This window comes from Leucopleurus acutus (assembly GCF_964270905.1).
Source record: "Leucopleurus acutus genome assembly, chromosome: 2".
NCBI lineage: Eukaryota > Metazoa > Chordata > Mammalia > Artiodactyla > Delphinidae > Leucopleurus > Leucopleurus acutus.
Genome location: NC_139143.1, coordinates 79,551,684 through 79,565,151, shown reverse-complemented (window position 1 = coordinate 79,565,151; position 13,468 = coordinate 79,551,684). Strand labels below are relative to the sequence as shown.

General features: G+C 56.9%; 1 protein-coding gene across 1 annotated transcript; it reads left to right on the top strand.

Annotated features, from left to right (window-relative positions):
• Positions 1 to 965: 965 nt before the first annotated feature.
• LRRC71 (leucine rich repeat containing 71) lies at positions 966 to 12,823 on the top strand (the record flags this gene model as incomplete). Its single annotated transcript, XM_082865741.1, is given in 16 exon segments — positions 966 to 1,128; positions 4,663 to 4,812; positions 5,141 to 5,266; positions 5,359 to 5,434; positions 5,652 to 5,729; positions 7,816 to 7,884; positions 8,104 to 8,263; positions 8,349 to 8,432; positions 8,523 to 8,612; positions 9,289 to 9,300; positions 9,302 to 9,436; positions 9,594 to 9,687; positions 10,039 to 10,127; positions 11,844 to 11,958; positions 12,329 to 12,450; positions 12,704 to 12,823. Coding segments are annotated over 16 exon segments (1,683 nt in total).
• Between the last annotated feature and the right edge of the window lie 645 nt (positions 12,824 to 13,468).

Genomic DNA, 13,468 nt, shown 5'->3' with positions numbered 1-13,468 from the left:
GTCTGGGAGTGACGGTCGGGGAGGGGAACAGACTGGAGTGGGGAGGCTGGAGCCCGGAAAGCAGAAGGGAGAGAGTATACTCTGATGGGGGCCCGGTAGGGTCTAGGCTACCTGAGGACTTTGAATCCAAGATTTCTTGGAAGCGTGACCCGCCTCCCTAAACTCGTTAGCGGATCAACTAAGTCCCCCGACCTCCAGGAGGCTACATAGATGGGGTCGAGATTACAAACCCAGAGCCACGCCAGCTCGCTAACTCGGTGGGTCTCTCTGGGCCTTTTCCATCAGGAGTCCTCTCCTTACAGGGTAGGAGGGTCGACCCCAGAGAGTGGATCTGTCTCCAACCGGACCCTGCTTCCCTAGATTCCTCCGACTGCCGCTATCTCTAATACGCGGGGTCGGATCCCGGCTTTCCCCGGTTCAGTTTCTCGGGTGACTTTGGACAGCTCCTTGCCCGCCCCCTAGCCCCGCCTCTCCGTCCTGGTCTCGCTCTAGTCCAGCCCCCTCCACTCCGGTCCAGTACGATATCCGCTCGTCTCCCTCCGCCACGGCTCCGCCCAGGTCCTTCTCCTTTCGCACAGGGTCCGCGGGGTCCGGCCCTCCAGGGCTCCAGGGCTCTCCTGCCCCTGTGACCCAGGGCTGCCCAGGCTCCGCCCTGGCCCCGCCCTTCTCGGCTGCCCTAGTTCCGCGGCTCCGCCCTCCTGGCTCCTTCCGCCCCCTGATGACTCTGTGGTGCCCCCTGTCGGCCTCGTGTGCGCTCTGTGGTTGCCCCTTTGCCCTCGGGCCCGCCCACCTCGCGCGGTTGTCTTGGAGAGGGACGCTGAGGCGACGCCGCGGCAGGCGGGTCCCGCCTGTGGACGCGGAATAGAGACCCTTGATTCGGCCACCTCCAGGGCGAGCCCCACAGAATCCCGTCCTGCCTCCTTGCCCCCGTGAGTGTCCCCAGAGTCGCTGCGGACGGCACCAGCATGTCGGGCGAGGCGAGCGCACCACCAGTGGCCTCACCTAGGGCCCCGCGTCCCGGGATCCAGAAGTCATCCGGTGCAGTGACCAGGAAAGGGGACCGCGGGGCCAAGGAGAAGCCGACGACTGTCCTGCCGCCGGTGGGGGAGGAGGAACCCAAAAACCCTGGTACGCTGGTGGCGGGGTTGGGGGATCAGGCCTCTAGGCTTCTCCGCGCGCTCCCAACAGCCACTCGTCGCTCGGGTTAGCCAGATTGGATGGGGCGTCTTCGTTGTGCCAGGCAATGGCGGGCGAGACAGACGAGCCAGTAAATAATAACAGAATTTCTGGCGCTGAGGAGCGCTGTGTGGAAAAGGGATCCACCAGCTGAAGTTCAATATGTGAATGTAACTAGCTCCGGGCACATGGTAAGGGTGTTATAAGTGGTCACCGTTATGAGGTGTGCACGTGTTACTAGGCACGTTTCTTCTCTGTAGTATGGAGAGTCCTGCCCTGCCTATTGCTGGGAGGCACAGTAGAGTTGATGGTGAGGAAGTATTTTATAAACTGCAAATTCACTTGTTCACTCAACAAACGTACATTGTGCACCCACCCAAAGCGCCCTGCTCCATCCTGGGATATGAATCCCAGTTTTCGTCCCAGCACAGTTCCTGAGACTCAGCTTGGCAGATGTTTGAATTGATTTTAAAGAAGCCACACTCTGGTTTGGGATGCTGACAAATACAATAAGATGTGCTAATTTGTATCAGAGAAGAAGGTCCAGGGAGTGGTGGAAAGACACAGGGGCGCTGCCGGGAGGTGACTCTGAGTTTAGTTTTATAGATATTCATTCATTTATTCAACAATTACTTTTTGGATGCCTGCTCTGTGGTCAGGTCCAATAGAAAGAGAACGAGATGGACACAGTCCAGCTGGAATGGAATTTACATTCTCTAGGAGAAGAAAACCATTGGAAAAGTACGCGTATGAGCGTGGCTCTTTATGTTGCAAGTGCTAGAACCCCAACCCCAATTAATTATCCACAAAGGGGAATTGATTGGAAGGCTTCTTGATTCAAATCTACCAGCTTTGCCTTCAAAGAGGGACAGGAACTTGCTGTCTCTGGACTCAAGGAAAAACAACTTGGGAAAAGACTCTGATTGTCAGACATTGGTCAGGTGCCATCTCCTTGTCAGTGCTGGTGGCTGGGCGGGCGGAGGAAGCTATGGGAGCTGGAGAAAGAGCATCTTCCAGAAGGAGAGACAAGACAGGATAGAATCTCCTACAGTTATGAACCTAGTTACATTCACACACACACACACACACACACACATACATACACACACACTCACACCACTCTGGCTGCTGTGTGGAAAATGGAGTGGCAGAGGGAGAGAATGAAGGTAGGCAGCTGAGTTACGAGGCATTTCAATAGCCCAGGTGAGGGACAGTGGTAGCTGTGGACTCGGGTAGTGAGGGAGATGGGTTAGGCTCCTTGGAACAGTACTTCTGAGGTATAAAAGAGTTGGTGAAGTAGTGGATGGGGTGGAAAGTGGGGAAGGTAGCAAGAATGATTCCATGTTTCTGTACTGGGCACGGGGTGGGTTAAGGTGCCATTCATGGAGACAGGCAGGCCTGAAGGAAGAGCACGTAAGAGATCTCCAAGGGGTGATGTCGGCTGAGCAGCTGCATGGAAGTGCGTGGAGCGGTGAGAAGATGTCAGGGCTGGAGATGTGAATTGGGGAGCTGCTGATGTTTGGGTGCATTTAAGCCCTGGGAATGAAAGAGATTCCCCTGGGGAGGGGGGAGTGGAACCGGAGACAGGAAAGGGCTCAGGATCCAGACTCAGTGATCTTAGAGGAGAAGGAGCTCCCCCAGGCAGGGGGAGCCAGAGGGGTCGGAGAGAAAGGGAGTGATAACAGGACAGGGCCACACGGTCACAGCGGCTTTAGCAGCCGCTATCGTGTGTTGTGGCAGGGCTCAAATGGGGTAGCGAGTGAAGGCAGTTGTAGGAACGTTGATAGATTGAGAGGACATCGCATCTGGTGGCTTCTGTTTCTCAAGGAGCTACGAGGCAAGGTCATAGCGAGTGTGAGGAGGGAGTGTGGGAGGGGAGGAGAGCAGGAGCAAGGCCCTTTTGGAGCTGTGCTGCCCACTAGGTCACTGCTAGCTACAGCCCAGAGGTGGAACACTTCCATCGTCCCAGTATGTCCTGTCGGGCAGTGCTGGTCTAGAGCAGCGGTTCTCCCTGGACCATCTTTGGCATCATCTGTGAGCTGGTTAGAAATGCAAATTCACAGACTCTACCCAGCCTATGGAATCAGAATTTGGGGGGATGGGGCCCAGCAAACTGCTTTAACAGGCTTTCCTACTGATTCTTACAGAAAGCTGTTAAAGTTTGAGAACCTCTGTTTGGGGAAAGATGGTGTTAGTGAAGCAGGGAAGGACCCTCCCAGCAGAGGGAAGAGTCCGGGAAAGCAGGCAGTGTGCAGGAGTCAGCTGTACAAGGGGCTCCCCTAGCCTCCCAATGCCTCCTCTCATCAGCCTTGTCCATTCAGCTAATGTCTCTCGGGTGTCTGTGTTCCCCTTGACGTCTGGGTGCCTGTGTCTCTCACCCTTTTGCCACGAGAACCCTCAAACCTCTCTGCATCTTGCCCCACAGTGCTGAGCACACGTCCTGCCAGCCCCCTTGCACCCTCTGGGCAGGCTCCCTGCTGTTGGCTGCAGGGGTTCTGTCCGGGGCACAGTCCCTGCAGCGCCTGCTGCCTGTGGGGCTCCAGGCTGTCCTGCACTTGGAAGAGCAGGCTGGCACCAAGCCCACCCTTCTGCCTCCGGTTTCTCGCCTTTGCCAGGGACACCCCTTCCCGTCTCAAGGAACCACTTCTTGTTGGGATGCCCATGCGGGAGCAGGAAAGAGCAGGGGTCTTTGGGGACTCAGGCACCTCAGGTTTGCGTAGCCCTCAGGATGGGAAGTGGTGGGCATCTGTCTAAATTAATAAAACTCTTGAATGAGTTAAGATTTCCAAAGCATATATAGAACCGTGTGGGACAGGAGTAAGTGCTATAGCAATGTTTGCTAAATAAATAAAAGCCTACCACCCTGCTGGGCCTCGGTCTACCCGAGTGCGGGCGTGGGGATGGGGGTGGGAGCGGGGGCAGCTGGAGAGGTCCTTCTGCTTTCCTTTCTTTGCTCACATCAGGCCTGGGCCTTCTTTCTCCGTGTGACCCTGGGCAGTCCCCGCAAGGAAGGAACGTGGGAGGAGGCTGGGCTGGGGAGGAGGAGGCCCCCCAGGGAGCGGAGAGCGGGAGTGGAAGCGGCCTTGACCCACGGGGTGGGTGGACGAGCCGGCACATAAAAGAGGCGCCCTCATTGTCTCCATTCCACGCCCTTTAGTCCCCTTCCTCCTAGGTCTTGATTTCCCACTGTTTCCTCTCAAGTGTTTTCAGTGTCGGTCTCTACAACGCATCTTACATGTTAAAAATGGCTGAGAGGACGTCTGCCTCGATGGAGGGGCCGCTGCCCGCCCAGAAGCCCGAAACCCCGCGCGGACGAGCGTGGGAACGCGGCGCAGTGCGCCGATCCCTGGCGGGCGGGGGCGCAGGGCTGGGTGGGACGTCCTCTGGTCTCTGCTGCCCTCTGTTGGCAGCCTTGGGCTACAGGGGGCGGGCGCGGCGCGGCGCGGCGCTACGCTTCCCCTCCCGCTCTCGTCCCCGCCCCCACAGAGGAGTACCAGTGCACCGGCGTCCTCGAGGTGGACTTCGCTGAGCTCTGCACGCGGTGGGGCTACACGGACTTCCCCAAAGTGGTCACCCGGCCCCGCCCGCACCCAACCTTCGTCCCCTCCGCCTCTACGTCGGAAAAGCCCACCGTAGGTGAGTGACAGTGGAGACGCCGGGGTGTCTGCCAGGCCTACCGCGTCCATTCCCCATCGCACGGCGGGCCGAATGGCGGGGACGCAGGGCAATGTGTGTGTGAGTGAGCAGGGTGGATGCAAGGGGGCTGGTGGGGAGGTGGGGGCGGTCTCCCGTCGTCCTTTCCAAACCCTCGCAGATGCGGTCTGGCGGAGTCCTCCCATCCCGCGGCTCCGTGGGAGCCGTCCCGGCCTCTCCGGCTCCCGTAGGCCGGCCGGGGCGTGGGGCCCGGGGGCGGTGACTCTGCCCCCTCCCTCCTTCCCCGGCTCCTCGCACCCCTGCCTTCTAGACGAACAGCCGCTGTCCGGGTCCTGCAGCTTCAACAGCCTGGAGAGCAAATACGTGTTCTTCCGGCCCACCATCCAGGTGGAGCTGGACCCTGAGGACAAGTCCGTGAAGGAAATCTACATCCGCGGTGAGGTCCGCCCCCCCACCAGTCCCTCTCACCAGCCGTCCACCACCGCACCTCTCCGGACCTGAGGCGCCTTCTTCCTTTCCCTTCCGCAGGTTGGAAGGTTGAGGAGCGTATCCTGGGTATCTTCTCTAAGTGTCTGCCCTCCCTCAGCCAGCTTCAGGCCATCAAGTGAGGGGACATGGGGTTGGGGGAGGGGCAGGAGGCCAGTGTTGGAGACGGGCCACCAGTGGTCTGGGAGAAAGAACTGAAGGGGCACGGAAGGCCCTGGGGACTGTGCGGAAGGTGATAAGGAAGGGTGTGGCTGGGGTGTCAGGGTGGCTGGAGAGGACAAGGTGGGAAGGAGGTGGTGCTCCAGCTGCGTTTCTGTGCTTCCCACCATCTCCAGCTTGTGGAAGGTGGGGCTGACTGATAAGACCCTGACCACCTTTATCGCCCTCCTGCCTCTCTGCTCATCCACGCTCAGGTGAGCAGAGGGGAATAGGCAAGGGGGAGGCTACCTGGGTAGCCTGGCTGGCTGGGTGGTCAGAAGTGAGCAGTTTGGGGACAGGGGTGACAAGTTCCAGCTCGTGTGGCCTGGGCTGGCATCCCTGTGGAAAGAGGGTGCTGCTACTGTCTGTTGGGTTTTGAAGCTCTCATCTGACAAGCATTGGGGTCCCCTTTTCTGCCTACTCTGGTGCCTAAAGAGCCTACCTTTGGGGCCTTATCCCCTCTCCTCTCCATCAGTCCCACCACTACCCGCTCTCTCCCTGGAGGTTCCTCACTGCCTGGTGTCTGACACTGTACTAGGGACTGGTTCTTATCCTACAGGAACTGGCAGTCCAGTGAGGGAGGGAGAAGGGCATAGGAGTGGATACTGCAGGGCACTGTGGGGACTGTAGTGGTGGAAGAATGGTTCATGAGAGACATGGAAGGCTGCCTGGAGGAGGTGGTGCCAAGCTGAGCCTTGAAAGAGGAATAGGAGGGGGCCCGGCAGGGAACTGGGAAAGGGCATTCTTGTATAGGAGGGAGCCAGAGCAAGGTGTGGAGCAGTATAACCACAGGGGTGGTTGCTGTATGAAGGACACAGCTGATTTGGCTGCCCTTTGTTGAAGCTCCTCCAGCACCCTTGACTTCTCCTGCTTCACAGAACCCACCGTCACTGGCTTGCCTCCTCACTTGTCTTCCTCCTGTAGATGGGATGGATGCTTCTTGAGGGCAGGGATTTTGTCTCCTTCAGCTGGAGGTCCTTGGGTGCTCTTTGTCTTGAACACCACAAAACACATATTGTATTCCGTCGTGGGAATTAGAAACAGTTTAGCCAGCAGGAGGATAACTATAGAATTCATCTTAATATGTAAAAATAAGTCAGATCAACATGATAAAAATAATTAAAAATAAATGCAATCAAGTTTAGATGCTAGATGAGCCAGGCTGAAAGGTTGGGCAAATATCACGAGAGAAACTTTTTTAAAATTAATTAATTTTTGGCTGCGTTGGGTCTTCATTGCTGCACGCGGGCTTCTCATTGCTGTGGCTTCTCTTGTTGCAGAGCATGGGCTCTAGGCACATGGGCTCCAGTAGTTGTGGCATGCGGGCTCAGTAGTTGTGCATGGGCTTAGTTGCTCCGTGGCATGTGGGACCTTCCCGGACCAGGGCTTGAACCCATGTCCCCTGCACTGGCAGGCAGATTCTTAACCACTGTGCCACCAGGGAAGTCCCGAGAGAAATTTTTTTTAATAGAGAATTTTCCAGCCATTAGTTTCATTTTTTCTTGTGACTTGGAAAAACACCTCCATTTTCTCAGTACTGTTGGAGAAGCCACTGCCTTGTGGAGGGGTCATGTATTGGGTACCTATTACTGTGTAACAAGTTACTTCAAAACGTAGTGGCTTAAAACAACCAACATTTATTATCTCACAGTTTCTGTGAGATAAATCCGGGTGTAGATTAGCTGGCACCTCTGGGTCAGCGTCTTGGTGAGGTTGCGGTAAGGCTGTTGGCCGGGGCTGCAGTCATCTTGAACGGGGCTGGAGCATCTGCCGCCAGGCTCACTTATGTGGCAGCTGAGTGGCCACAGCGCCTCCACTCGGGAGCCTTTCCACAGGTCATCTGGGTGCCCTCACCACTTGGCAGCTGGTGCCAGAGAGCACCCGGGTTGGAAGCCACAGCCTTTTTGTAACCTAAACTTGGAAGTGACAGCCCATCGCTTTTGCCATATGCCATTCATTAGAAGTGAGTCACTAGGTCCAGCCACACTCAAGGGGAGAGGATTGCATTGGGGCACGGATACCAGGAAGTGGGGAGCACTGGGGTCATCTCAGAGGCCCCCTTACCACACCTCACTAACTCTGGGGAGTAACCCCTTCACACGGCACACTTCCTGGATTTCTAGTCTGGAGAACTGTCACATAATTTCCTGTATCAGGGAGTTGGGCGGGGCGGGGGTGTGTGTGTGCATCCTTTGCCTCTGTTTCCAAGCTGCTTCCCAGAGCCCCACCCTTCCTCTTTGTCCCCTTCCCTCATCTGGCCTCAGTGGTGCCTCCTGGGTCTCAGATCTCCCCCACCCTCAGGAAGGTGTCTCTGGAGGGGAACCCGCTGCCGGAGCAGTCCTATCACAAGCTCATGGCAGTGGACAGCACGTGAGACTCCTTTCCCTCACCCCCTTTCTCTGGGCCTGCCCCCCATTCCAAGTCACCCTTTGTTCCCTTGCCCCTCCAGCACCTCTCCAAGCACCCTCAATTCCTGCCTCTCCACCCTCAGACCGAATGGCCCTCCTCATGCCCCCGTTTTCCGAGGTTCCGGGGAATGCCCAGGACCCCGTGTTTCCTGTGACCCGCGTTCTCCCTCCTGCTGCCCAGGATCGCGCACTTGTCTCTGCGGAACAACAACATCGACGACCACGGCGCGCAGCTCCTAGGCCAGGCTCTGTCCACGCTGCACAGCTGCAACCGGACCCTGGTCTCCCTCAACCTGGGCTTCAACCACATCGGTGACGAGGGCGCGGGCTACATCGCGGATGTGCGTGCGAGGCCGGCAGGGGCCCCCGCGCGAGCTGTGGCGGCCCGGGGCCAGCCAGCTCACTGCCCCTCCCTGACCCCCGCAGGGCCTCCGGCTCAACCGCTCCCTGCTCTGGCTGTCCCTGGCCCACAACCGCATTCAGGACAAGGGCGCCCTGAAGCTGGCCGAGGTGGGTGTGCGGGCTGAGCGGGGCCGGGGAGCGACCCCCACATCCTCCCGCCCCCCGGGCGGCTGAGCGCGAGGTGCCGCCCCGCCCCAGGTCCTGCGCCCCTTCGAGCTGACGCACACCGAGGTGGTGGAGCGCCGGCGCCTCCTGCTGGAGAAAGGTTCGCAGGAGCGCTTGCGATCGGTGAGGAGCGCTCGGAGCCTGAGACCTGAGCCCTTGGAACCGCTGCCCAGGTCGGCTGCTTTCAGCTAGCTGGCCGAGTCTTAACCCGTCCTCTCTCCCTCTGTCGTGACCGTTTTGCTCTCCGACCTCTGCACAGATATAACAAACGTTTGGGTTCTTACTGCAGAACCACTCCGCAGATGGTAGAGTGTATTGGTTAAGAGGACTAGATTTAGACCGCAGGGACTTGGAATCTGGCCCTTCCACAAAACAGCTTGGTACCTTAGGCGTGTGACTTAACCTCTCGGGCCTCAGTTTCCTCATCTGTAAAATGGGGATAACTGTACCTAGCTCATAGGATTGTTGACAGGATTAAATGAGCTAATTCATCTAATACACCTGGAACAGTGCCTGGCACTTAGTTAAAAATATGTCAGCTACTGTTTTCTCCTCAGTATGAGTCTGAATGCCACCTCCCCCCACCCCCAGCTCATCCCTGGGTCCCTCTGCCGTTTCTTCCCAACAGCACCTGCACCAGAAGGGTCCCAAACAAATTATGTTAGCATTTAGGCAGGGAGATTGGGGTAGGGGTGCTGCCAGTCCGACTGCCACCCAGGCATGAGGCTTCCCCTCACTCCTCACTGGGGAAGGGGCGCCGGACTCTTCCTCCTCCATCCCCGCCCATTTGTGAGCACAGCCTTCCACCTCTCAGACATGGGGACTCCAAAACAGAGCGTGAGAAGAATCAGCTGATGAGGGTCAGCAGTTTTGCAATGGTGGAGAAAGACAAGATGCAGACAACGAAGACCCCTAAGGGTCTGGGCAAGAAAAAGGAGAAGTCCGGGGTAGGTGTGCTGTGGGCAGCAGAGCCCTGGGCGCTGCAGGAACAGGGTGGGGCGGAGGGAGGAAGGCCTTTGAAAGTCCACCTCTGGCCCCTCCCACACCTGTTCCCCATCTGCCAGGGAGGTAGGACTCTCATCTCTCTTCTTACATCCCCCACAGGAAGTGGTGAAGAAAGAGGAGAAGTCAGGATCTGGGCAGTCACCCACACAAGGAACCCCTAAGAAAGAAGACTCCACAAAGACAGGCAAGGGGAGTAAGTGCTAGCACCCCTCTGCGGCGCCCACTTGGTGTGGAGGAAGGAGGAGCACGGGGCGGGATGCGGGAGGCCTGCGCTGAGCTAGTCTTCTCACCTTGATGTCGGAAGCCCCAACCGGCCCCATCCACGGCACTCCACACCGTTTCTCCTGGGCTGGACCCCTGTGGCCCTGCCCTCGGAGAAGAAACCCGCCTACCTAGCTGGGGGTCCCCCCTTCAGCTCTATTTCTGTTGTACCCAAACCCAAAGTTTGAGGAGTCCCCTTCCTCGCCGCAGTCCATTCTCTCTGGGGAAACTGAGTCATATCAGAGGTCTGCACTGTGCATTCTGGCTCCTCTTCCCACTCCAGAGGTAACCATCCCTGAGCAGAAACTAAGCAAGGGAAAAGGGACCAAGACTGTGAGCAAAGAGAAGCGCAGCATCCTCCTGGAGTCGGAGGTAGGCTGCAGGAGAAGCGGGGTGGGGGACACGTCCCTGGGGTCCAGTCCCCCAGCCTTCCTGGCATGGAGTCTCCGGCCCTGTACTGTGGCAGCAGCCACTTCAACTCACATTGTGCCCTCAGTCCTGGCCCCCTCCCTAATCCAACCTGGGCTTGCAGGGGGTAGCAGAGCTCAGTGCCCCCTCCCCTTCTACCTTTACTTGCTTATTAGGAGCCCACACTTTTGATCCTCTGCCTCAACTCAGTCTGCTTCCCGAAAGGCCATTTGTTCCTCACCACCACGCCCACGGTTGCTCGTACAGTTGCACAGGGAACGAAGCACATTCTCCTTTGCCCCTGCCAGCAGCTCCCCAGGAGGGCAGGGTGTCTTCCTAGTCGTGGTACTACCCCCACCCTGTGCACGGCTACTTGAGACCCTCTCTCCTTTGCCCCTGGAGCCTCCCTTTTCTATTTAAACTTGGACCAACTTGTTCCTTGCTTTGGAAACCTTCCTGGACTGCTGACTCCATAGCTCCCACCCCTCCGCAGTGGAGTCAGCTAACCCTAAGCCTAACCCGAGGGCTATCTGTCCTTACACAGGCGTACCTTGTTGTATTGTGCTTTGCAGATTTTTTTTCTTTTTATACAAACTGAAGGTTTGTGGCAACCCTGCGTCGAGCAAGTCCGTTGGTGCCATTTTTTTCCAAGAGCATTTGCTCACTTCGTGTCTCTGGGTCACATTTCGATAATTCTCTCAATATTTCAAGCTTTTTCATTATTATTATATTTGTCATGGTGATGTGTGATCAGTGATCTTTGATGTTACTACTAGGATTCCCCGAAGGCTCAGATGATGGTTAGCATTTTTTTAGCAGTTAAGTATTTTAAAATTGAGGTATATACACTGTTTCTTTAGACATAATGCTATTGCACACTTAGACTGCAGTATAGTGTAAACATAACTTTTACACGTACTGAGAAACCAAAAGAATGTGACTCGCTTTACCGCGGCTGTCTGGAACCGAACCCACAATATCTCTGAGGGTATGCCTGTGTTCTGTCATCAAAAGACCTCCCCACCTTGGCAGGGAACGGCGCCTCCACTTCTGGGAGTCTTCTCTGGCACCCAGGACAAGATCTTACAAAAGAGGAAAGTCGGGTGGAGAAGGCGGGCGAGGCTTGCCTCAGTGCCAGTTTTCTGTCCCTGCCCCAGGCCTGATCCAGGCTGCTGACTCTCCCCAGGACTGTTGCATTTTCCTCTCCTCCTGCCTTTAGCGTCATCTCCCTCCAGTCCACCGCCCTCATTGCTCTCCCTGTTAGGAATTACTTAGTGAATGCCAACACACTATTTCGTGCCTTTGCACCTGCTGCCACTTCCCCCCATCTTCATCTGACAGGGACCACATACTATTCAGATGTCAGCTCACAGGCCACCTCCTCCAGGACCCCTGCCGAGACCCGCTAGCTGTGCCTCCTCCGTGCCCCCTCCGTGCCCCCAGAGTACTGAGCTCCCCCCTCTGTCAGCTCTGACAGCATACTGCATTGCTCTCTTACTCTCTGGCTCCCCTGCGCAAAGCTGCTTCTTGAGGGTATGGGCTTATTTATCTTTGTATCCCCAGCACCTGGGACAAAGCCTGGACTGTAGCCGGCCCTCAAAGCATGTATGTTGAATGAATGAATGAATGGCCTGTTGACCAGCTCCCCTCTCCTCTGCTGCAATCAGTATTCTGCCTGAGCAGGTGGTTGGGGAAGCTACTGAGATGGTCAACCCTCTCCTGGAGCCCGTGGAGCACCGAGATGGGAAAGTTTTCATGCCTGGGAACAGGGTCCTTCTGCATCTCAACCTTCTCCGTACGTTTGCCAACACCCCCCCCCCCCCACGCCCCACCTTCCTGCCACGAGGCTAGCTGGGCCCCATGCTGTCACAAGGGTGCCCCCGCCCTGGCTCCACGGAGCGGAACCTGGTTCTCCAGTGGTTGGGCATCATGATGGTGAAGGCCCTCTGGCACGGGGCTTTGGGGTGGGGGTGAGGGAGGTCAGACAAAGGAGGCGTCAGAGAAGTAGAGCTGGAGTGAAATTAGTCCTAGGTAAGTGAGCTGGGGAGCTGGGGGAGCAGGGGGTTAGTTTTGGAGTAAGAGGGTCGCAGAGGGTGTCCCGTGAGGGTGTAGGCAAGAAGGAGGTTGGCAGTGCCGGAGGCCACGTCGTCTGCTTCTTCCACCAGGAAACCGCATCACAGAGGTGGGGCTAGAGGCCTTCCTAACCGCAGTGCAGTACCAGGCACAGTTCTCCGAGTCCAAGAGCGCGTCCAGGGGCCCCGTGGGGCTGCTGCGGCTGTCCCTGGCGGTGAGTCCCCAGGGACTGCAGCTGCTGCAGGCAGCTTGTCTCCCTATTTCCAAGACAGGCCTGTAGTTTCCCTTATTCTTTTTATCACAACACAGCCTTCATCTCTCTTGCTGTGAGATGGGCGGTCACACTCCTTTGCCTTTTCTCCATGTCCTCCAGCCCCTAACCCACCCTGTCCCAGGAAATGTTTTTCTCCCAGATGCTTAATCTTCATTGCTTTTGTCAGCTATCAGCCTTCCTTTTCTTCCTTCAGAAAAACTGCTTCTCCCCACAATGTCCTGCGTACACCACGATCCAAGAGCTGATGCTGCCAAGGGACCCTGTCAGTAAAGCCAAGCACAAAGAGGAGGCGGCTGTGGCTTCCTCCACCTAGCCCCCTCCCACCTTCTTCCCAGAGATTCTGGGCCACGGAAGCATCTCCTTTCCATGTGTGGGTTGGCCTTCCCACGGGAGAGCTCAGATCATTAACAAAGTCTATTGCTGTACTTTTTTCCTTGAGGTTGTCTGAAAACTTTGTCCCAGAACTACTGGGAATATTTGGACTTTGCGCCTGTTAACAGCGCGTTGACATGGCCAGAAATGGCCGAATGGCTTTATGGTTCTGCTGGGGGTGATCTCAGCCCCTCTGGTGGTGGCCGACCAGGGGTGTTGCTCTCCTACCTCCTCAGGACCTAGTTCTTGCTTGCCCAGACCAGGGTCACTACCCGTGCCAGCCGTCCCGTTCCCTGGAGGACACGTGATACACGAGGGTTTGCACTGCCTCTGCTCTCAAGAGGCGGAAGGGAAAGACTTGGGATAGTAACCAACACGCGCAGGCTGAGTGGGAGAGCAGGTGGGGCAGAGGGATGGAGCACGGGCTCCACCCTTCCACCCTCCTGGGTCCCTTCCCCCTTCTGCTGCTCCATCCGGCCCACGTGTCTGGACTGGTTTGGAGGAGGGGCAAGGGCTCAGCTTACGAAAACGTAGAGTTGTCAGGCTGCTTTAGAGAGGGTGCCGAGTCTCTTGTCATCTACGTAGC